The following is a 24,649-nucleotide window of genomic DNA, read 5'->3' as shown; positions in this document are numbered from 1 at the left end:
GAAACAACCTAAATACTCCAGAGTCTTCCAAGTTCCCATCCTGCCTACACAGTATGGAGACCTGGAAACTCTGAGCCTGCTTGTTTACCTTGAATCTTGTTCAAAATTAAAGTGGCTCACATCCCGGAGTTAGGCCTGGACCAAGGGACTGGGGCCTGCTTCTTACTTACTCGGTCTCTGAGGAATGTGATTGCTTCAGCATTTGCCATTTAAGCCCCCTCTGGTTACCTTCCTGCTACAGTAATCTCAGGAGGAGATGGGGCAGGTGAGGGGCCAGGGGGTAGGCCCATACCCTGGAGGCTTCCTGAGCCCTTCCCTTCAAGAGCAGTAGAGCGGTTCAGCAGCTCCGCAAGCTGCCTGACCCACCGGCTGAGGCTTTCAAGAGTCCAGGACACGGGAGGGCACGTGACCCTGGGGAGCTGCGGGGCGGGGGGGGGGGGTGCCTGGGCCCCAGAACAGGGCCTGGGGAGACACCTCCCGTGGACTCCTGCCTTTGAGAAGAGCGAGGGAATCATCGGGGGTCTTGGCTGAAATGTTAGCCGACATCCCTGGCTTTCTGCCCTTACACCTTCTTTCTAAAACGAACAGTATTTACACACCCCACTTTGCCAGCCATCAGAATCGTGCCTGATCGCCACGAAAGCTTCACGGGACACGCTTGGCACCCCTACCCTGCATGGTTCTGCTCACCTCAGTGTGGGGCAGGACAGAGAGCCTGGCACCGAGGGCAAAGCAAGACCCAAGACATGAGATGATTATCCTCATTCTCTCGCCAATGTGGAGGATAAACCCAACATGTAGTAAGTGCCAGAAAAGTCGGTTCAATAGCGTTTACCTTTCAAAATAACCCACACTCAGATTTGCTTTGAGCCCCAAGCTCACTGAGTGCAGCGATTCTAGAGTTCATTTTTTAAAGTCTTTGCAACGAATGAAAGCCAAAATTTCGCATGGAGCTCTGAGGAAGGGAAGTAGTAGCTAGTAGTACTGCTAACAGGAAGCCAAGCTCATGTAAAGCAATTTAAGCTTTTCAAGGTGCTCTTCTACCCATGATCTCACTGGATGCCTGTGTCACCATCTGACAAATGAGAAAAACTGAATCCCAAAGAAGTTAAGCAACTACATTGAAGTCTCATAGCTACTTAGCAGCAGAACCCAGACTCCCACCTGCTCAGCCGCAGGCCGTTTCCACTGAACAAGGAAGGAAGACGCAACAAGACTGGGCTGAAATGTTCATAGCTTAATCTGATTTAGATCAGATAGATGAGGCAACGCCACAGGGCAGAGAAAGTCAGCGGTTGTACCCACGCACGCCACAGACCTTGCCAAAGCTGCCTTTGCCCAGCACCTTGATGAAGGTGAACTCATCCAGACCCAAGCGCTTGGCCTGGCCCTGCCGCACTTCGCCGTTCTCGCCGGGGCTCGCCAGGTGGCCATCGCTGCAGGCCGCCGCCCTGTGCTCCTCCCCTCGGTTGTCAAATGACAAGGCCTTCCGAATGTTGTTTTCAAGTTCTTTTATTTCTAGGGCCAAGGGTGACAAGATACCACATTAGTGCATGCCTCATGATCCCTTTCCATCAGGACCCAGCACTCAGAACGTCCCCTGCCCCCAAGTGTGAGGCCTCCACCCTCCATCTGGTTCTTCACAGCAGCCAATCCAGTGTGGCATCTCTTCCCACATTCATTTGCTCTACACACCTTCATTGGCACCGAATGTACCTGTAACGTACACGCTTTCATTGGCACCGAATGTATGTGTAACGTACACGCTTTCATTGGCACCTAAGGTACATGTAACGTACATGCTTTCATTGGCATCTAGGTACGCAAACAAGAGGACACGGTCCCCACCAGCCAACACCTTCAGATTACACAAAAACCCGGCCCTCTCTCTGAAAGCCCCCTTGGCTAGCAGCCTGTTGTTATCTTAGGTGTAGTGCAGGAATCCTAGCCTTGTCTGGAATCCTGCAGAGTCTCAAAGGCAACAGGTACCTGTCAAGTCCCTTTGAAACTTAGAACAATGACTGAGAACAGTCATCACAGTTATCACTGGTGATATGACTATATCAAAAGCGAGGACCAGGAAGCCTTTAACGTGTAAAGCACTTTACTCGGCCTTGTTGTTGTGTTTATTCTTTTTTTTTTTAATTTTTTTTCAACTTTTTTTTATTTATTTTTGGGACAGAGAGAGACAGAGCATGAACAGGGGAGGGGCAGAGAGAGAGGGAGACACAGAATCGGAAACAGGCTCCAGGCTCCGAGCCATCAGCCCAGAGCCCGACGTGGGGCTCGAACTCACGGACCGCGAGATCGTGACCTGGCTGAAGTTGGACGCTTAACCGACTGCGCCACCCAGGCTCCCCATGTTACGTTTATTCTAATACCCATCTCCCAAGAGGATATTAAACCAAATGAGCAATGGGCTTATCATTAAGTGAAGAACTGTTTCCCGAGACTGGCATGCTGCAAATTTATCGGAGCCGGGGCAGGGATTCCTCAGTTCCATTTCACGACCATGGGACAGTCCTGTGCCCCGGCAGAGCATGTGACCTAAACTACCTGGCGGTGATAACACTGGATGACCCCCTGACCTTTGCTGTTTGGGGAAGCTTTATTGTTAGCTATTCATTCACCAGGACACACACACACTCCTCATTGTAGAAGTGGGCACCGAAAGCATACTCCGGTTTTAAGAGATGCTCATGAATAACTGGGATGGTCGAAGGAGAACACAGACCATTAACCCTGAGGAATCCGGGTTAGGCATGATAAGCATGTGCTGCCTGACATAAAGAGATCTTCAGCTTCTTTGCAGGACTGAGGCCCATGAAGCCTGCTCAAAGAATCTGGATCTTTCTTAGACCTGGAGTCCAGTTCCTCTAAGATGTGCTGGGGTGGAGGGGAGGGCAGGGTGAGGGTGGTTCCTGAGTCTAAAGCTCTCCCCTTGGCCAATTCACCCATTTCCTCTCTTTTATGCCTCTACTGAGTATAACTTCTAGTCTCAGCAAATGGCTCAATGTCTCCATTTTCAAGGCAAACTATTAAATGGATTTTGGAAAACAGGACTTGGGTGTTTAGGGGCTTTAGAGCTTAAAGAAAATGTCACTGTGGGTGTTCCTTCCTGGAAGGAAGAGAAACTATGTGGCATCCCTGTTGTGTAGCAATGCTGTGTCTTGCTAAGGGTCTTTGCATCCATTTGTGCCCACACCACTGCTGGGTAATGCTCGTGCCTGCACTGACCAGAGACAAACACAGGCACTGCGTCCTGCCGGGTCTGGGCAGCACGCTGGCAGAAGCCAGGCCTAGAAACTCCAGCCAGCTCACTCTTACTGGGGGTCTCTACCATAGAATCCCAGCTCCTTGAAGCTCCCAAAGGAGGTCTCAGCACTAACATGGGGCACATGAAAACACCTGCACGGGTTCTAGGATAATACCTACTAGTTTGGAGGCCCCCTGAGTGCCACTGGAAGTACATACAAATGGACCAAATTCTTTTTTGGAATTAAGCAGACACAGGAATAAAGACACAGGAAACTAATCAGAGCAGCAAGAGGAGGGATGCAGGCCGAGTACTTTGAGGCCTCAGATCGGCATACTGCCCTGCAGCTGTTTCGTCTACTGCTGGATAAACTGAAGTGGGTCACACCCCCAGGGAGAATATGACAGCACAGATTCTGAGGTGGGGCGGCAGCCCGGGGTGGGGGTGGGGGGTGTCCCAAAACCAGGAGGGGTATGGCGTTGCTCTTACTGCTGACTTAGTTCCAGGCCTTTGGACAGAACTTTTTGACTCTCTGATCTTCCGCTTCCCACCCTGTAGCATGGGGCCAGGGATGGGGCACACCAACACAGAGTTAGTGTGTGGATAAGATTAAGATAAGGAACACAACTGGGGCTATGGAAAATCAAGGCACTATTGCCATGCAATGATGATTATTCCTGCTCTGCAGGAGCAGACATCCCTTTCCCAGGGACGCCTGGGTCTGATCACCAGAGGGCAAGGTTTAAAATGTGTTAGTCTCCCCTCAGCATTCTTGGATGCCTGCAGAACTCAGAAACTTCGACTACATGAGGCATATTCTTACGGGGAAGAAGGAAACATCCTAAGCTGAACTTTAGGAAGGGGTCAGGCCTAGAGCTGGCTTCCTCCCTTCTCTGTCTGTTCTCTGCTTGGCGCTCCTGTCCCTGCTCAGCCACAGGCCCCCACTCATGCCCTGCTTTCAGGTTTTTGAGTGTGATGACCAGAGTCAGGAAAGAATTTGCTCTCAGCTGAGTGGCACAGACACATGGAAGGTCTGGGAGCAGGCTCAGGGTGCTTTCCTACACTTGGAACCCGGGAAAGAGGCAGGAGTAAAGAAAGAACCATAACATTCCCTGTTTTTTCTCTTTTACCCTGGCATGGACAAGGTTTAACACGAGCAGAGCCATTTAGTGCCTCTCCCTGAAGAAATACTTGTAGAGAGAAAAGAGTAGCTAATGAGTCAGCAGGGAGAGGGTGTCTGAAGCCTTCAGTCGTTCAGATGATATTACTCAGAGGTCACAAAGCAAATCTGAGGGTCTCACCCTGGTCACAAGGGGAGGTGGGTGCTGACTTGGATCGATCTTCCTCAGACGGTGAGCTTCCGGAAGCAGGCTGCGGAGACTCGGCGCCAGCGATGAGCTAGAGAGAGGGAGGGAGAGAGAGGGAGAGAGAGGGCGGGGGTGGAGACAGAGAAGGGAGGGTGGGGAGCAACCCGCAGGTCAGAACCGCCCAGATGCTGGACCCCAGCGAGGGCTGTAGGAGCCCCGGGGGCACAGCAGCACTTGCTGAACTGACCTTCTGAAAGCCCAGACTCAGGTTCCTCCTGACAGTTAAAGGGAAGACGAGACTGCACATGGTGATGCACGCAAGTGCTGAATCACTAGGTTGCACACCAGAATCCAACATTACACTATGGGGCAGCCAACAGGAATTAAAAACTTAAGAAGAGACTGTGGTTTGTTCAGTTTTCATCCTATGCAAAGGCAATTGACCTGTCTAAGCAAAGCACAACTGCACCCCTTCCGTGAAAACCCGCTCGCCAATGCAAGCAGCGCGAGTTATCACGTTTATCCGTCCTCTTGTTCAGCTGTGTTTAGTTAATGGCTTCTGCTTGTGGATACTGTGTGGGGCACTCTCCTTGGGTAGACTATAGGCTCTTTGAAGGTAAGACTATCTAGCATTTGTATTGCCTCTGGCACCTTGTACCAAATGATACCTTTAGTCGAAGCTCAATAAATATTTTTAGGTGCATTGATATCGGTTGGCAAATTTTAACAGGACACCCTCCAGGGAAGTCTATTTCCCAGCACAGGTGTCAGTGCACCCATGTGGAGTTCCCACCAAAGTCAGAGGTTTGGACTAAGCGGTCACACATACTCTATTTTACTCTTGCTCCAGAGCCGTGTGCACACATCCTTGCTGGGTGAAGGACTACTCGCAAAGGGCAACGTGAAGACAGACAATGCTCCAGCAAGCCTGACGCTCTTGCAAAAAGCCCGCTTAGCTTCTGAGCAAGAGACTTCTCTCCCTTCCTCACATGCTAAGGGACCAAGGGATCCAAGCCACGACTTGGATCATGTGGCTTTTTTCCAGCTTTTGCATCAGAAGCAACCCAGCAATAAAAATATCAGAATCCTTTAGTCTTTAACTCTGTCTCTTCTTGAATTCCTCCATGTTGGCTTCATATCACCAGGTGCCCCCAAACCTCAGACAGACGATGGCTGGTTATTGGCATTATGGCCTGTGTAAATTGGGGGTGGGGGGCAGGGAGGGCAGGTGTGTATTGAGTTTTCTTTTAAAATGCTTCATGATGATTAATGAAGGTTCTGTCTCCATTTCCTTCTAGCAAGGAGAAAAGCCATATCTCCTGAAAAGGGCTCTCTCTAGAGCTCATAAATGTGTATGTCCAACTCTGTCATCACAAGGTGTTTACTTAACCCACTCCTTCGGTGGGGGTCTAGCATTCCTGGGTGCAGACATTCTGCTTGCAATTGCAATGCCTTGGGTCAATAACTAAAGTCCTACTTCCACTGGTGGGATTTACAGAGCTAAGAGCCACCAGAAGCACAAAATCCCATAGCTAACCAACCGGGGAGAAGAGAGTTCTTCTCCTCCAACCTTTGCTTATTGGGAAGGTAAAGAAGGAGGAGTTTAAGAAGATTAAAATGATCCAAACCTCCCCATTCAAGGGAAAGGGCTCTTCTGAGATGCACCCGGGAAAAGGGGTGGGCAGCCTCTAAAAGAAGGGAAACACAGAGCCCTTCAGAAGGAATTTTAGGGCAGGACTTAGGGAGAACATTGGGAGTCCAAACTGTAGAGCACCTGGTGTGAGAATTACTTTTCTAGAAAGTGCTTGAGGTTGCCTGGTACTGGGTGATGAGGATCACTGCCTGCTTCTCACCTCCACCAGAACTTCTTGCCCAGTTAAATGTGGTTCTGATTTTCTCATAACTTACTTTTTCAAAAACTCTTACATTTTCTAGGCTGGGAGCCAAGGCTAAGGAGGGCCTTCAAACAAAATGCTATGGATGCCTTTAGCTCTGTTTACATCTGTGGGCCCTGACTTACCAAAATAACATTTTAGCAAATGGATCTCTTCCCACTGACATTCCAAAGGTCACCCGGGTAGAGACGGGGGCTTAGGTCTCCCAAGAAAGACCCAGATGTTTCATGTCACGGGGCATTAACAATGTCCCTTGGGCAGCTGAGTGCGGGCACTAGCACAGACCTTCTTGGCTTGTTCCCTAGAAAAGAATGTGGCTCCAGCTCTTCGTCCACTTATCCTCATTACAGCAATACCAGGGGGCAAAGTTCAAAACAGTGACATTGCTTTCATGCCAGTTCTGGAGGCAGATAAGCCTATTGCCTTGTCTAGAATGGTGCTTTTTCTAGAGAGAATTCCAAAGTCCTCATCTCAAAGGTTATGTTTCCCCAAGGAATGTAACACTTGAGACTTGCTTTGTTTTTCCCCCACTTCTGGAACTGAAGGAGACTTTAATGTCACCTGCCTAATTTCTTTTTTTTTTTTCCTTCCCTTTAAGCACATGCTATTTTGTGTGCAGTGTCTCAAACCCAGTGATCTTGGAACCTCACTCCATGGGGCTCTCAGGAAGCCAGCACAGAGAAAGTGGGCCCACAGAGAGCTCCAGAAACACCACCAAATAGCCAGTTACCTTTTTCCTCCTCTGGCCGCTGTTGGTGATTTTGTCTGGAGTGACGCCTAGGTCCGCCAGGACTTTGGCAATTCCTCTGGCGTCCACCCCACAGTTGGGAGCTACGTTGGTCTCACAGCGTCGGTGAACGTTCATCTTGCAGACTGTAAGGAGACACGGAGAGGAGACTTCCAACGTTCATGACCGAAAACATTACCTTATTTTTTTCCTGATTGTAAATGTAATACATGTTCATTTGACAGAATTTGGAAAATGGAGAAAGACAAAAAGAGAAAAATAAAATCACACAGAACTAACAGCATCCATCCAAACACCATACAGTGGTCACCACTGTTTGTGGATAAATATCACATTACATTTCCTTTCAGGGAGCAGAACACTGACTATGAAAGAACAAAACTGGTTTATTTAGAGAAAGTTCATTTGGATCCTCAGCACAGACGGGTTGCATATATACAGTGCATTATACTACTTTGCTAAAATGTGCAAATATTAGCCAGAGAGAAGTGCCCATAGTAGAGCCTGAGACACTCATCTGAACATGAGGACACTGAGTAAGGAGACCACCAAGGCTCCTTTCAAATCTAAAATCCAATTTCAGGGCGCCTGGGTGGCGCAGTCGGTTAAAGCGTCCGACTTCAGCCAGGTCACGATCTCGCGGTCCGTGAGTTCGAGCCCCGCATCAGGCTCTGGGCTGATGGCTCAGAGCCTGGAGCTTGTTTCCGACTCTGTGTCTCCCTCTCTCTCTCTGCCCCTCCCCCGTTCATGCTCTGTCTCTCTCTGTCCCAAAAATAAATAAAAAACGTTGAAAAAAAAAATTAAAATCCAATTTCAAAGGAACAAGAGCCATGCCTGAAAGTCTTGTTTTGCCCATATCACTTAGTTGTCCTTGGTATAGAGCATCGCAAGTGAAAACATCAACCAGCTGGTTTCCAGCTTAGTATTCTGGTTTCCAGCTTAGCATGTACAGCACTTGGAGGACATCACTGGGTCCTAACAAGCACAAAGCTTGCACGAACCGAAAAACTCATTCTTCTCGGATTTACCAGAGAAGGAAGGTCACAGGGCAAACGCTACCGCCAAAATGAATGAGACAGATGGGTAGCTACAGTGAACCACAACTCACCAGGCAGAAACTCCCCAGCAGCAACCTCTGTGGGGGCCAGGGCAGGGGAACTAGAAGCGAAACTGACAAAGTGTTGGAGTCTCCGGGCAGACAAGGCTGAGTCCAATCTCTGGGCAGACCCGGTCAGTCATAGGGACCCCCACATCTTTGTCAGTTTTGCTTCTAGGAGTTTGACCAGGTTCTCAGAGTAAACCCTAGAGAAAAATTCCCTTATGCTTCTGGCTGCAGGGGTGGGGGGTGGGGGGCGTGGGACAGGGGGAAACCATTTTGAAATAAACCAGAATACTTTGTTCTTAACAAGGCCTGCTTTTAGGAGAAACTATTTTACAAGAGCCTCAACTATAGTAGTTTTATCAGATGCTACCTGACCCTGGCTCAGGGTGGGGGGGTGGGGGGCGGATACCCTAAGTCTAGCCTGCTGTAGCTTCCCATGTGGAAGAAGAAAGATACCCAACTCCAGCCCACTCCAGCCATACTGTCCTACCTAAGGTGGGAGGGAAAAGAAGAAAACAAAAAACCCTGAGTAATAGTCACAAAGCTCATAGTTCAGAGGAACAGGCTCAGGCAAAGACTGAGATCTAATTACAGGACTATAGAATGCTTCCCCTCCCCCACACCCTCGCCACCACCTTATTAAAGGCCTATTTACTGCAGTTCCTTTCACCTAGTACATCATGTCCAGCTATCAAGAAAAAGTTAAAAGGCATTCTAAAACGGCAAAACACACAGTTTGAAGAGACAGAGCAAGCAGTCAGAACCAGACCCAGACATGGCAGGAATGCTGGAATTATCAGACTGGGAATTGAAAACAGCTATGATTAATTTGCTAAGGGCTCTGATCAATAAAGTAGACAGCATGTGAGAACAAATAGGCAATATAAGCAGAGAGATGGAAATTCTAAGAAAGAATCAAAAGGGAATTCTAGAGATCACAAACACTTAACAGAAATGAAGAATGCAATGAGCCTGGTGGCTCAGGTCATGATCTCACGATTTGTGAGTTCGAGCCCCACTTGGAGCTCTGTGCTGACAGCTCAGAGCCTGGAGCCTGCTTTGGATTCTGTGTTTCCCTCTCTCTCTGCCCCTCCCCCACTCATGCTCTGTCTCTCTCTCTCTCTTGCTCTCAAAAATAAACATTAAACATTTTTTTTTAAATGAAGAATACCATTGCTGGGACCATTGGTAGAATGGACACAGGTGAGGAAATAATCTCTGAGTTTGAGAATATGTCAATAGAAACTTCCAAAACAGAGAAGCAAAGAGAAAAAAAAAAGACTAAGGAAAAGAGAGACTGTCTAAGAACTGTGGGACTATAAAAGGTATAATGTGTATGATGGAAACACCAGAAGAAGAAGACAGAGATAAACGGAAGAAATATTTGAAGCAAAAATGACTGAGAATGTCCTCAAATTAATGTCAGACACCAAACCACAGATCTGGGAAGCTCAGAGAATACCAAGCAGGATATATGAAAGAAAAAAAAAAACAAACTATACCTAGGCATGTCATACACAAACTTCAGAAAATCAAAGATAAAGAAAAACTATTCTTGAAAGAAGCCAGAAGGAAATAACACCTGACCTACAGAGCAGCAAAGATAAGAACTACATCTGACTCATCCCCAGAAACCATGCAAGCAACAGAAAACAGTGAAATATTTAAAGTACTGAGAAAAAAAAAAACCAACATAGAATTCCGTATCCATGAAGTTATTCTTCAAAAGTGAAGGAGAAAGAAAGGCTTCTTTCAGACAAATAAAAACTGAGGGAATTCATTGTCAGCAGACTGGTCTTGCGAGGAATGTTAAAAGAAGTTCTTCAGGAAGAAGGAAAACAACATCGGTCGGAAACTCAGATCTGTGTAAAGAAAGACCATCGGAGAAGGAACAAGTGATGGTAAAATAAAAACTTGTATTTCCCTCAGTCTTCATCTAAGAAATAACATTTCCTCAAAATAATGGCAACAATATAACCAATTACATATGCTGATGTACATCGTATGTATATAAATATGTGTGCTTACATGTAAGGGAAATGAACCATAGCAATGATACATGGAGTGGGAGAAATTATGATTATTTTGTTATTATAATGTACATGCATTACCTCTGGAGCATTAAGAGTATTATTTGAAAGTGGATTTGGATTAGTTGTAAATGTATATTGCAAACTCTAGGCAACCACAAAGATAATTAAAAAAGGAAAAATAATTGATATGTTAACAACAAAGAGAGAAAATGGGACCATATGAAATATTCAATTAATTACAGAAAGCAGGAAAAAAAAAGAATAAAAATAGGAAGAACAAGGGTATCAAATGGAAAACAACAGCAAAAATGGTAGCTATTAATCCAATTATGTCAATAATCACTTTAAATATCAATGGTCTAAATATACTTGACCCTTGAACAACACAGGAGTTAGGGGTATTGACTCCCCTGCATAGTAAAAAAGCCAAGTATAACTTTTGACTCCCTCAAAACTTAACATCTAATAGCCTGCTGTTGACTGGAAGCCTTATGGAAACATAAACAGTTGATGAACTCATATTTTGTATTATATACTATATTCTTTCAACAAAGCTTGAGGAAAAAAATGCTAGTAAGAAAATAATAAGGAAAATACATTTACAGTACTGTAAAAATTCCACATATAAGTGGACCCACACAGTTTAAACCTGTGCTGTTCAATGGTCAACTGTATGCCAATTGAGATTTTTAGAGTGGATCAAAAAACAGGACCCAATTATATTTAATCTACAAGAAATATACTTTATTTTTTTGTTCTTTTTGAGGTTTTTTAAATTTTATATATTATTTTTTAATTTACATCCAAGTTAGTTAGCATATGTTGGAACAATGATTTCAGGAGTAGATTCCTTAATGCCCCTTACCAATTTAGCCCATCCCCCCTCCCACAACCCCTCCAGTAAACCTGTTTTCTATATTTAAGTCTCTTATATTTTTGCCCCCCTCCCTGTTTTTATATTATTTTTTGCCTCCCTTCCCTTGTGTTCATCTGTTTTGTATCTTAAATTCCTCATATGAGTGAAGCCATATGATATTTGTCTTTCTCTGACTAATTTCATTTAGCATAATACCCTCTAGTTCGATCCACATAGTTGCAAATGGCAAGATTTCATTCTTTTTGATTGCCGAGTAATACTCCAGTGTGTGTGTGTGTGTGTGTGTGTGTGTGTGTGTGTGTGTTTGTGTGTACCACATCTTCTTTATCTATTCATCTGTCAATGGACATTTAGGCTCTTTCCATACTTTGGCTATTGTTGATAGTGCTGCTATAAACATTGGGGTGAATGTGCCCCTTCAAAACAGCAAACCTGTATCATTCGGATAAATACCTAGTAGTGCAGTTACTGGGTTGTAGGGTAGTTCTATTTTTAATTTTTTGAGGAACCTCCATACTGTTTTCCAGAGTGGCTGCACCAGTTTGCATTCCCACCAGCAGTGCAAAAGGGATCCTCTTTCTCCGCATCCTCGCCAACATCTGTTGGTGCCTGAGTTGTTAATGTTAGTCACTCTGACAGGTGTGAGGTGGTATCTCATTGTGGTTTTGAGGTAAATAATCCACAAGAAATACACTTTAAATGTAAGACATATTTAGGTTAAAATTAAAGGCATGGAGAAAGATACACTGTGCTAACACTGACAAAAAGAAGGCAGCAGTGGCTATATTAATTTCAGACAGAGCAGACTTCAGAGCAAGGTAAGTTGACAGGGATAGCAAAAGGCATTACATAATGATAAAGGGATCAATTCTCAAAGAAAACATTAAATCTTTAATGTGCATGCACCTAGAAGCAGAGTATCGAAATATGTGAGGCAAAAACAGAACTGCAAGGAGAAATAGATGAATCCACTGTTACAGTTGGAGATGTCAATACTCTGCTATCAGAAATGGATAGATCGAGAAGGCAGAAAATCAGTAAGGACATGGTTAAAGTCAACAGCACCACCAACCGACTGAATATAATTGACTACTATATCTAGCAATTACTCCATCCAACAACAGAATACACCTACTTTCGGGCTCACATGGAACATTTACCAAGACAGACAACATTCTGAGCTATAAAGCATACCCTAATGGATTTAAAAGAACAACAACAAAAAAAATCATACAATGCCTGCTTTCAGACTACAGTGGAATTAAATTAGAAATCAATAACAGAAATATGTTTGGAAAACCCTCAAATGCTTGGAAATTAAATAACACACTGCTAAATAACACATAGGTCAAGAGGAAGTCTCAAGAGGAATTTAAAAATATTTTGAACGGACTGAAAATGAAAACCTAACTTCTCATAATTGGGAGGATACAGCAAAACCATTCCTAAAAGACACAAACTCTACCAAACCTCACAAAAGAAATAGAGAATGTAAAAGGTCAACTAAAGCAATCAAGTTCTATTAAAGCAATCAAGTCAGTAATTAATAATTTTCCAAAACAGCATCAGGCCCAGATAGGTTGACTGGTGAATGTTACCAAACCTTTAAGTTAGAAATTATACCAATTCTCTATAGTATCTTCGGGAAGATGAAAGCAGAAGGAATATTACAAGAAAAGACAACTACAGCCCAACATCTCTCATGAATATAGATGTAAAACTCCTCACTAAAATACCAGCAAATGGAATCCAGCAGTGCATAAGAAATATAAACCATAAGCAAGTAGGACTTATTTCAGGTACACAAGACTAGTTCAACATTTGAAAATCAGTTAATGTAATCTTTCACATCAATAGGCTAAAGAAGAAAAATCACACAATCCTATTGATAGATGCAGAAAAAGCATTTGGCAAAATCCAACACCATCACAATCAAATCTCTTTGAAACCAAGAAATACAGAAGGATTTCCTGAACTTGATTAAGAACATCCAAAAAAAAACCCTACAGCTAATATCATACTTATGGATGAGAAACTAGAAGTTTTCTAACGTTAAGTACAAGGCAAGGATGTCCCTTCTCATCCCTACTATCCCTTTTCAGTATTGTATCAGAAGTACTAGATAATACAATAAGACAAGAAAAAGCGATAAAAGGTATACAGACTGAAAAGGAGGAAATAAAACTGCCTTTATTCACAGATGACATTGTCTATGTAGAAAATCCCAAAGAGCTGAAAAAAATCATCTGGAATTAATAAACAAGGATGTAGGATACAAGGCTAATATACAAAAGCCCATCACTTTCTTATATCCCACCAACGATCAAGTGGAATCTGAAATTAAAAACATGATACTGACATTAGCACCTAAAAAATACTTAGGTATAAATCTAACAAAATATGTCCAAAGTCTATATGAGTAAAACTACAAAACTCTGATGAAAGAAATAAAAAAAGAACTAAATAAAGGGAGAGACATTCCATGTTCATGGGTAGGAAATCTTAGTGTTGTTAGCATGTCAATTTTTCTTAAGGCATTTTCAATCAAAATCCCATATTTTGTGGATATTGACAAAGGGAGTCTAAAGTTTATATGGAGAGGCAAAGACCCAGAATAGCCAATGCAATATTGAGAAGAGCAAAGTTGGAGGACTGAGACTACCTGAGTTCAAGACTTACTCTAAAAGGTATATTAAGACAGTGTGTATTGGTGAAAGAGTAGACCAACCAATCAATGGAACAGAAACAGAAAGTGCAGAAAGAGATCCCCGTAATTATACAACTATCTATCCCTGATAGAGGAGAAAAGGTACAATGGAGCAAAAGATAGGTTTTTTTCAACAAACAGTGCTGGAACCCCAAGACATACTCACACACAAATGAATCTAGACACAGACCTCACACCCTTCACATAAATTAATGGAGCACAGACCCAAAGATAAAACTCAAAACTATGAGACTCCTAGAAGGTAGAAGAAAACCTAGGTGACCTCAGGTACAGTGATGACTTTTTAAATACAACCCCAAAGGCATGATCAATCAAAGAAAAAATTGATAAGCTGGACTTCATTAAAATTAGAGACTTCTGCTCTGCAAAGGACATTGTCAAGAGAATGAGAAGACAAGCCACAGACTGGGAGAAAATATTTGCAAAAGACAATCTGATAAAGGCTTATTATCCAAAATAAGCAAAGCATTCTTAAAACTCAATGACAAGAAAATGAATGACCCAATTTAAAAATGGGCAAAAGACCTAAGCAGAAACCTCACCAAAGATATACAGATGGCATCTGTTGAAGATGCTCGATATCATATGTCATTAAGAAATTGCAAATTAAAATGACAATGAAAATACCACTACCATGCCTATAAAAATGGCCAAAATCCAAAACAATGACACCAAATGCTGGTGAGGATATGTATGAAGCAACAGGAATTCTCATTCATTGCTAATGGGAGTGCAAAATGGTACAGCCACTTTGGAAGACAGTTTGGTAGTTTCTTTCAAAACTAAATATACTCGACCATACAATCTAGCTATCACATTCCTGGGATTTACCCAAATGAGCTGAAAACTTATGTCCACGTGAAAACCTGCACAAGGATGTTCACAGCAGTTTTATTCATAATTACCAAAAGTTGGAAACGGCCAGGCTGTCCATCAGCAGGTGAAGAGATAAATAAACTGTGGCATGCCCAGACAATGGAATTTTATTCAGCACTAAAAAGAAATGATCTATTAAACTATGAAAAGACATGGATGAGCCTTATATGCATATTGCTAAGTGAAGGAGGCCGATCTGAAAAGGCTCTGTGTTGCAGGATTCCAACCACATGACACCCTGGAAAAAAAAAAAAAACAACTATGGAGACAGTAAAAGGATCAGTAGTTGCCAGTGGTTGGGGGGAAGCAGGGATAAAGAGGCAGAGAGCACAGAGGATTTTTAGGGCAAGGAAATTACTCGGTATGAGACCATATTGGTGAATACAGGGCATTATACCTGTCCAAAATCATGGAATGGACAATACCAAGAGCGAGGCCTAATGTAAACCGAGTGATAACAATGGGTCAGTCTAAGTCCACTGATTGTAACAAATGTACCGCGCTGGTGGGGGATGCTGATAGTGGGGGATACCGATTGTGTGTGAGGGTATGGCGTATATGGGAAATCTCTGTACCTTCTCAATTTTGCTGTAAACCTAAAACTTCTCTAAAAATTAAAGTCTATTAAAAAAAAAAACACAGACAAATCTTTCTGAATGAAACCAAGCAGGGTGGCTGGGCCTCCTCCTGGCCCTGCATAGCCTGATCACTGACCTGGAGGAGGGATCACACCCCTGACCCCACCCCTGACCCCAACTCAGGCTTGGAGGGTTCAACTGAGCTATGGAGCTCAAGATGTCCACAGAACCAAAGATGAGGGTGCAAGGTAGGGGTGCTGGTGGGAGGGGCCTTTCTCAGACAATATAAACATATAAGGAAGCTCCCCTGCAGCCTAGCCAAGGTGCTGATTGCATTCACTGAATGACTGCTAGTGAGGTCCGGAAATCCTCAGACCCATCATGTACTCCCAGCCCTCTGTTCTAAATTCCCTATCCTGCTCCCTGTAGCAGATGCTACCCTCTGACACTCAGCTCACCTTGCTACTCTTGCCCACTAGCCCTGTGAATGCTTTCTCCTGCCTCTTCTTGAGGTGACAGAAAGGACAAGAACAAAGCAACCAAATTAAAAGGATTTCTTAGCAAGGGCAACTGATCTACATAACTTAGCCTCTGGCGCCCTCTGCTGTTAAAATGCTGACCCTGTCGTAACGAAACCACAATCAGAGTGAGTTGGCAGACAGGAGAACAGAAAGTCTTCAGGGACTTCATTTTTTACTTTTAAAAATTTTGTTTTCTTCCTCAAAGATTTTGCCTTTTATTTTTAAAGACTCTGTTACTTCCCCCGGAGAGCCATGTAGTTTTCTTAATATGTAAGAAAAAACAAATCCCAATGATGTGTCAGTTCAAACGGATGGCACGAGACAGTGACGTTGAAAGTGCTTTGAAAAGTCTGGAAACGTGACAGCACAGCTGGCTGAGGAAGGGGAACTTGAGATAATTCAGGCAGCCCATGGGTCCCCTCGAGGCCGGGGGGTGACCCAGAGGCTACAGACCAATAAAAGTATTGTGGCCCTGCTGGCTGGATCCAAAAGAAACCTGAGGTTCACTCACATTAATGGGGACCAAACAAACCACACTGTCCTTCCTCACCTCCACACTCCACCACTACTGGTGAACACCAAGGTCAAGGGCCATCAGCCTTGGGCTGCCAGTCTCAGCCCTTTATGATTTCCCTGTCCAGACTGCCTTGAATGTCATTTTCAGTGGTTTCACCTGCACAATTCATGCCGGGAAGAAACAGAGTGGGCCTGCTGGGGCTCTTCTAAAAGGACAATCATTATTCTGCTACTTCCCAGTTACTCATAATTGTTGAGCTCCTACTGCGTCCTGGGCAGTGCCACCACGTACCACCTACGTTTTCTATCATCCATTCTACCGTCCTTTGGAGAGATTTTCTTTCTATGTTTGCAGCCTTTTCTTTGCGAAGATTAAGGATGGTACCAAGGTGGGTCAGGCTGTTGGGAAATTTTCCAAAGCAAGCAGCCAGCCTTCTGAGAACAATGACGGAGCCATGCCTGAAGAGAGAGGCAGGCCCATGTGTCCTGCAGAATTCTCTTTATGTTAGTGTGATCTGGCCCTTGAGCAAGAGGCAGGGCGCTGGTTTGATTCCATAGCAGGTTAGAGAGGGTCGTGCCGTGCTCGGAGGCAGAAGATAAACAATTGTCAACAGGAAACAGTGTAACTATGTAATGCAGGTTGGCATGGGGCAGGAATGACAGACTGTGGAGTCCCAGGCAGAAGATGATAAAGGAGGGTAGAGGGGAAGCTGCCTGGCGGGTCACACCGGGCACCGAATGTCACTGGATAGAGATTTGGGAGCCCTGATCACACTGGAACCACCAGTCAAAGCTTCCCAGGGACTGACTGACCAACTATCTGCTGCCCAGCACTCTTCAGATGATAATGCTGATGGAACGCTCCACCGAACGTGCAAGCATGGCCCCCAACATCGCCAGGTGCCACTCTGCAAAGGAATCCAAATCAACCAGACTCCCGTGGCATTCTGGTGCTGAGCACAAAACTGCTTCTTCCTTCTGTGCCCTCCACTTACAACTGGTTGCTTACCCTTCCCTCTTGCCCTCCTTCCTGTTCAGGTCCTTCTCCTCACGGTATAGCTCAAGCCCCATCTACCCTCAAAAGCCTGTCCTGACCGCCTGAGTCCCGAGGGCCTCTCTTGCCCATGACTTGCTCACACTTATTTCTGACTCACTGCTTGATTTACTATTATTTAACTTGTTAATGTTCACCACCCAAGTAAGGTAGAAGTTGCTAGAAAGCTAAAGTAATGCTCTATCTCCATGTTCTCCATGATGCCTTGCACAAAGCATGGTGCCACGCTCTTAAATGAATTCTAACTCTCGAGAGAGTAGCGGAACGTTGGCAGCATAAGGGCAACTCAAAGACCAGACCCCAGTACGTGACAGTGACTGAGATCCTAAACTCCCTACACAAGCATTTTCCACTCATGCAAAACCCAACGTCAAGGCAAAAGAAGGGAAAGCAGTTATTTAAAGACAAACAAACAACAAACGAAAGTCCCCTGATGTAATTACCTCCTCATGCAATTCAACCACACAAAGACCAGGACTTAAAGCTATTGCAGGACTTCTAGGGCCTTTGTCCCATAACTATTTATACATATGTGTGAAGATACACATACGAGGATGTTTGCAGCAGCTTGAAATAGCGAGGCCTCAGAAACAAGTAAGTGTCCCTCAAGAGGGCAACGTTGAAATGACGGATGGAATGGTCATAATGTGGATTATTAAGCAGCCATTAAAAAGAATGAGGTAACTTATATATACACTGACTTGGAAATACTCTAAGATGTACTGGCAAAAAAGCAAATTACATAACAAGGCATGGACAATTTAATTAAATATTTATTGAGTGCCAAGGTATCAGACACTGTCGTAGATGCTGGGGAAATAGAAAAACAGATGGAAAAAACCTTTTGCCTTTATGGACCCTTGGAGAGAAATAAACATTATATATAAGTAATTTAGAATATTAGAAGGCGATAAGTGCCATAAAGAAAAAGCAAGCAAAGGAAGGGGATGGAAGGTAAGAGGTGAGAGCTTCAGTTTTTAAAAGGGCAGTCAGAGTAGCCCTCACAGAGGAGGTGATCACACGTGTGTGTAGGAGAGCATGGGCATATGGGGTGGGGGGGTGTGGGCAGCTTCTAAGATGGTTCCTAATGGTCCTCCTGGTACCTATGCCCTCATGTCATTCCTTCCCATTGAGTGTGTGCTGAATGTAGGAATCTGTTCTCATGAACACAGAATGTCAAAAGTGATGGGATGTCATTTTTGAGATGAGGTTACAAAAGGCTGTGACTTCTGTTTTGGGTATCCTTGTTCACATTCTTGCTTGTTTGCTCTGAAGGAAGCCGGCTTCCGTAGTGTGAGCTGCCCTAAGGAGACACCCACGTGGCAAAGAACTGATGTCTCCAGCCAACATCCAGCAAGGACCTGGGGTTCCAACAGCCACACGAGTGAGCTTGGAAGAGATCTTCTTCCAGTCAAGCCTTCCTATGAGACCAGAGCCCCAGCTTGCCTACAAGCTCATGAGAGACTCTAAGCAAGAAGCACTTAGCCAAGCTGCAACTGGAAAGAGACTCTGAGGTAATATTGGTTGTTTTAAGCCTCTAGGTTCTAGAATAACTTGTTATGCAGCAATAGATACCTAACACAGAGTGAGCGAGTGAGTTTAGGTATCCATGCAGCAAACATACACAAAAACATCCCTGGAAGGACCCATAGCAGTTAAGTCTTGGGATGGAAGTAGAAAGAGACCATAAAAGGTCTTTAATATCTTTTATAGAAGTTTTAAGTCTTGTTGGAATCTTTTAGAGTGAGAATGACTTACATATTACTTGTTCTTGTTTGTTTGTTTCCTTCTAAAAATACAAACAAAATTTGAAGTTATGACAAGGAGCCTAGTTGCTAGAAAAATAATAAAGGATCGACATTTTCAGAAATGATGAGAATAAAATCACTGTTGTGTGTGTTTAGTGTTTTACAAATGGCCAAAACACTTAAAAAAAAAAGGAAAGAGAAAAGAAAAGAAAAGAAAAGAAAAGAAAAGAAAAGAAAAGAAAAGAAAAGAAAAGAAAAGAGGAAGGAGGGAAGGGAGGGAAGAAGATTCTTCCTTTCTCTGGTCTTTCTGGCTCCCCACAGCCACTCCCCAAAGTACACCACGAAGGTGGCTCAGTTCACCATTTTCATTGCAGTTCCCAGAAGGCAGGAGGGCAGCTGAGATTAGAAGCAAGCCCAGGGTCACCAAGCCAGAGTGACTCCTGCAACTGCTCAGCCAGGAGATAATAGAACCAGGACCGAAAACAGCCTCCAAGACTCTAACCCTGTGATCTCGATGGGCCACGACTCCCCTAGGTCATTTGTCCCCAAACAAATTGACCCATTCTTCATCACTTCTTGGAGAGTAAGTGATACTCTGGCTCCTTAGCCCATGAAAGCAGCCTCAGAGCAGGGTGGCTATTAAGATGGGATCTCAGAGAAAGGAAGGGAGCCCGGAGGATTCTTTGGGAATCTCCCAGCCAGACTTTCCCCCAGGGTACCGTCACCCCTGCCTGGGGACAGAGCTGCAATCAGAGTGGACATGCAGGCACAGATGGGCCCACCTCACATGGGGATGACAAAATGCCAGGGCTTCTGCAGGTCCCTGCAGGGCACACTGTGAGCAGTGTAGACGGATCTGGCTTTCTGCTGCCTTGCTCCTCAGTGCCCGATGACTTCAGGGCAGCTGTGCTGGAAGATGTGAGTGTGGGGGGATCGTGGGCAGAAGAGAAATGGAAGGCAGGCTACGAGGAAGGTGAGAATGTGTATCATCTTTAGAGATGAAAAGAAAAATCATAAGGTATTAGGTGTCTCCCTCCAGGGGGACTGACTCCATGTGTCAATGGAAAAATAAAACACAGGTGCAAAAGGGGCTGGAGAGGTTCATGGTGCAGGTGAGGTCACATTGGGGAAGCCGAGCAGTTAAAATAAAGTGAAGCATTGGGGCACCTGGGTGGTTCAGTCAGTTGAGTGTCCAACTTCAGCTCAGGTCACGATCTCACAGTCTTTGAGTTTGAGCCCCGCGTGGGGCTCTGTGCTGACAGCTCAGAGCCTGGAGCCTGCCTCGGATCCTGTGTCTCCCTCTCTCTCTGCCCCTCCCCCACTCATGCTCTGTCTCTCTCTGTCTGTCAAAAATTGATAAACATTTAAAAATAAAGTGAAGAACAACAAGGATTCACATGCCTCAGGGGCTCAGTGATGCTGGCCTCTGAATGTCTGAAGCCAGTTTCTGGTCTAACAGTGGTTGGGGTGCTCAGGCAGACTCATGAATGAATCCGGAGAGAGATGCGGACTCTACGGGCACTTGAGTCCTAAGAAAAAAGGGATGAAATGTTTTGTCTGCATACTTAGTGCTGGTGTTTTTCTACCCTTTACTAAGGAGCTCGGTTACCCAACAAGTGTTGGTGAGTGTCCTCCTTAGGGTCCAGTGCCTCCGGGCCGTGGGTGGGGAGGGGGCAGCCCAGAGGACAGAGGTGGGTCCCTGTGGGTCCCTGCCTGTATCCTCCTTGTGCACTCCAGTTCTCCATCCCCCACCAGTAAAACAGGGTGGTTATGTTCTCTCTACCTGGCTGACAGAGGGACGGTCTTTAGGCGAATACACACACAACCCATGAACCCACAGGGCTCAGGCAATTTTAGGCTGAAGGGAGATTAACCAAGACAGCCCCGTGGGTCCTTCCCTGCACAACCAAGCTCTCAAGAAAACCGTTTCACTGAAAATACGTGACCCTATTCACAGGAGGGGGACAACAAAGCTGAAGGCATGGGCCAGGGGACCAGGGCCCCAGCCTAGGGGACCAAGGCAGCATGATCCAGCAAAGGTGGGAACCTGATGGAGGCTTCCAGAGCAGGAGAGGGCATGGAGCAGAGATTGGAGGCAGGTGGGGTAAGCTCTGGCTCCACAGCAATGTGCTCTAGGCCCCTGGGCAGGTCTCTAATTCCTGGTTTCTTTTTTTTTTTTTAGCAATCATAGCAGCAGAACCAGACTCAGATCCAGGCAAGAGGGGCCCCTGCTCTGAATCCTGCTGGCCTCTTCAGACCATCACCCTCCCTACAGGGTAAGGGGTCCGCAGGAGCAAAAAGACATGAGGTTGAGAAAGGATCAAAAGGGAGAAGTAAACACAGGAGATCTGGAGCAAGGAAAGCATTCTGTAGATACCATGGGGGTGGATTCAGGTCACTGTACATTTGTCAAGACCCAAAGAATGTCCAACTCTAAGAGTGAATCCTAATGAAAGCTAGGGACACTGGGTCCCCAGGGTCCTACTGTGGCAATGGAGGCTCAGCCATTGTAACAAACGTACCACTGGTGGGGGGCACATTGATGGTGGGGAGGTTGTGTGTATGTGGGTGCAGGGGGTATATGGGAAGTCTCTGTACATTTCTCTCACTTTTGCTATGGACTTAAAGTTGCTCTAAAAATAGTCTGTTAATTAAGGGTGGGGGAGAGGTAGCCAGGATAGGGAAGGAGTAAGAGGGAGTGACCACACCACGGTAACAGGGGAACAGGAGAGGGGAGACCTGTGAATGTGTGCTGGGGACCCTATATTCTGACAGCCTTGGCCTTGAAGTCTGTGTGGCCTGCCTCCCATCCGCTGCTCTGGGCTCCTGGAAACAGGTATCCTTGCTGTAGGTAGCCTCACTGTCCCCTTCCTCTGCTTGAGCTGGCATGAGAGCGTTTCCTGCCAAAACAGCTGAATACACGTCCTGAGTCCTGCCTTCTCCTAGGGTCATCCAGGGACCCTACAGCCCTGGCAGTGACATCTGGGTGCCTGGGAGGCTTTCTTAAAATGTCAATATTGGGGCGCCTGGGTGGCTCAGTCGGTTAAGCGGCCGACTTCGGCTCAGGTCATGATCTCGCGGTCCGTGGGTTCGAGCCCCGCGTCGGGCTCTGTGCTGACAGCTCAGAACCTGGAGCCTGTTTCGGACTCTGTGTCTCCCTGTCTCTCTGACCCTCCCCCGTTCATGCTCTGTCTCTCTCTGTCTCAAAAATAAATAAACGTTAAAAAAAAATTTAAAAAAAAATGTCAATATTTATGAGATGATGGTATTTTCATTTAGACTCCCCACATTGATCAGTCAGTAATATATTTACTGAAACCCAGACATGGCCTTATCAGAGTGGCATCCAAAGCAGCTCTGTGCTTCCTGGCAACCCCACTCAACAGTCCCTAAAAGCGTCACTCCTCTGCCAACAACACTGGAGAGTCCTGCTCCACTCACTCCCTCCTCTTCCACTGTTTTGATGTCACTTAGTGTCAAGAAGGATTTCGGGCAGGCCCTGCTTCTTTGTCTCAGGGTCGTGTGTGGGAATGCTGGTCTGAAAGTCTGGAGAGCTCACCCAGGACAGATGTGTGGACAGCCAGAACTTCCTCCTGGCCCTAATCAGGGTGCCCTCGGTCTCCAGCATAGCCGCTTCCAACCTGCACCACCTCTCACACCCTCCACCCACTCCTTACCTCGACTTCGAAAGGGATCTCCTCGTTCAGAAGACAAGGGGACTCTCGCGCAATGCCCTCAACAGAGTCAGAACTTAAAGGGTCACCTTGTGTCCTCACCTCCTACCCTTGACACAGGAAACACATCCGCACCTGTGCCTGGCCTCGAGGCTTCCTGTCCACCTGGCAGGAGGGGTGTCCATCTTTCTCCCCAAGGCCCACTCCTCTCCCTCCCAGCTCACTAATCTCTCCTATTCTCACGGTCTTTTCCCTCATTACCTAAAAAATTCTGAAAATACTTCATCTACAGCATCCACACTTGGCCTTCAATCCCACCAAGACACCTCCTGTCAGGAGGTCACTAGAGGCCTCCTGAGAGTTAAATCCAACTCCATGTTCTACTTCTTACCTTGAATGACCTCTTGGAAACATCTGACACCACTTATCACTTCCTTTGAACATTTTTAAATACTCTCTCCCTCTTCGTCTTCCGCGATGCCTTTCCTCAAGACCTTTCCTCCTACCTTTGAAGTCCCGCCATAGCCTCTGCAGGCTCATCCTCGAATGCTGGTAACCTTCCTCCCCCAAATCTCAGGGTGTTACCCTCTCTCTCGACGCTCAGGTTCTTCCAGGGATGAACTTTATAGCTTTAAGTACTACCTACTATACCTTTAACTACTACATTGACAAATCCCAAGTCTGGATGCTCACCATAGCCTTCGCCCCAAATTTCAATGAGAACGCCCAAAAGTTAGCTCTGGTAGATTTCACACAGGCACCTCAAAGGTAATATGTCCTCAACTCAACTCCACCATCTTTGCCTCTAGCCTGATCTCCTCTCCTATTTCCTCTCAGCGAATGGTGTCACTGCCCTCCCAGTTGGATCTGGTCACACATCCAATAAATCACTCCTCAGTATCTCTTAAGTTACTCTCCTTCTCTTTATTCCCTCTACACCTATAAACTTTGTTTCCAATCCTCATAATTTCTCATTGGGATCCTTCAATGACCAGCCTGTTCATGGCCTCCAGTTTCCTTTTTATCCTTTACCTTTAATTTTTCCGTAGTGGGAATTTATTAATAATATATTCAGTACAAATCCCAACAGTTCATGAATGTCCAATGCTGCATGCCAACTGGACCAGACCATGAAACTAAGCACTCCATTCAGATCCCCAGAGCATGTTCCCTCCTCCCCACATTATTGTGTATTGTTACCCATCTCATCCGAAAAGAAGACAATTCATGAGCAGGACAACAGGAAACAGGGGAAGGAAGTCGAGGCTCAAGAGTCAAGGTTCAAACCTTATTTTTACTCATAAGCGGTGTGGCATGAGCAAGTTACTTAGTTGCTGAGCCTCAGGGTCATAGGAATAATATCGCCTATGGAACAGACCTATGAAGGATCAATAAGACGTCTTAGATGATAGGGTCCTAACATGGCTCCTCCCAAGAGTAAGCTCGTAACCATGGATCGTGGCGAGGTATTACTTCTTTCGGGTCCTCTCTCCAGAAATATTTCTTTCTCCTCTGCTCCAACCTATCTTTTCCTTAAATTATTTCTACACTTTTATGGACTCATCGTGTTGCTCTGCCTTGTTCATGGTCTTGATGGAAGAAGCACACCTCCCCCCTCCACATCCGCTCTGTGGAGTTTCTTTGGCCGTCATCTGCACGGCGATTGTTTAACAAATTCACAAGTAACTAATGAGAGCCAAATAAGGGTTTGGGCTCAGTCCTCTGGCCAGACCTGG

The 24,649-nt window shown here is 45.4% G+C and overlaps 1 protein-coding gene across 2 annotated transcripts in view; it reads right to left on the bottom strand.

Moving 5' to 3' along the window:
• PRKCE (protein kinase C epsilon) overlaps positions 1-24,649 on the bottom strand; it is a 501,273-nt gene that overhangs the window by 153,418 nt on the left and 323,206 nt on the right. For both annotated transcript variants that reach the window (XM_043603304.1, XM_043603305.1), the window contains exons 7-9: positions 7,189-7,331; positions 4,558-4,654; positions 1,319-1,518 (exon numbers count right to left, since the gene is read on the bottom strand). In XM_043603304.1, coding sequence (XP_043459239.1) covers positions 1,319-1,518; positions 4,558-4,654; positions 7,189-7,331 — 440 coding nt within the window. The remainder of the gene's footprint in view (positions 1-1,318; positions 1,519-4,557; positions 4,655-7,188; positions 7,332-24,649) is intronic.

Source organism: Prionailurus bengalensis, chromosome A3, assembly GCF_016509475.1.
Source record: "Prionailurus bengalensis isolate Pbe53 chromosome A3, Fcat_Pben_1.1_paternal_pri, whole genome shotgun sequence".
NCBI classification, from domain to species: domain Eukaryota; kingdom Metazoa; phylum Chordata; class Mammalia; order Carnivora; family Felidae; genus Prionailurus; species Prionailurus bengalensis.
The sequence above is the reverse complement of the archived record's forward strand: the minus strand, read 5'-3'. Positions and strand labels throughout refer to the sequence as shown.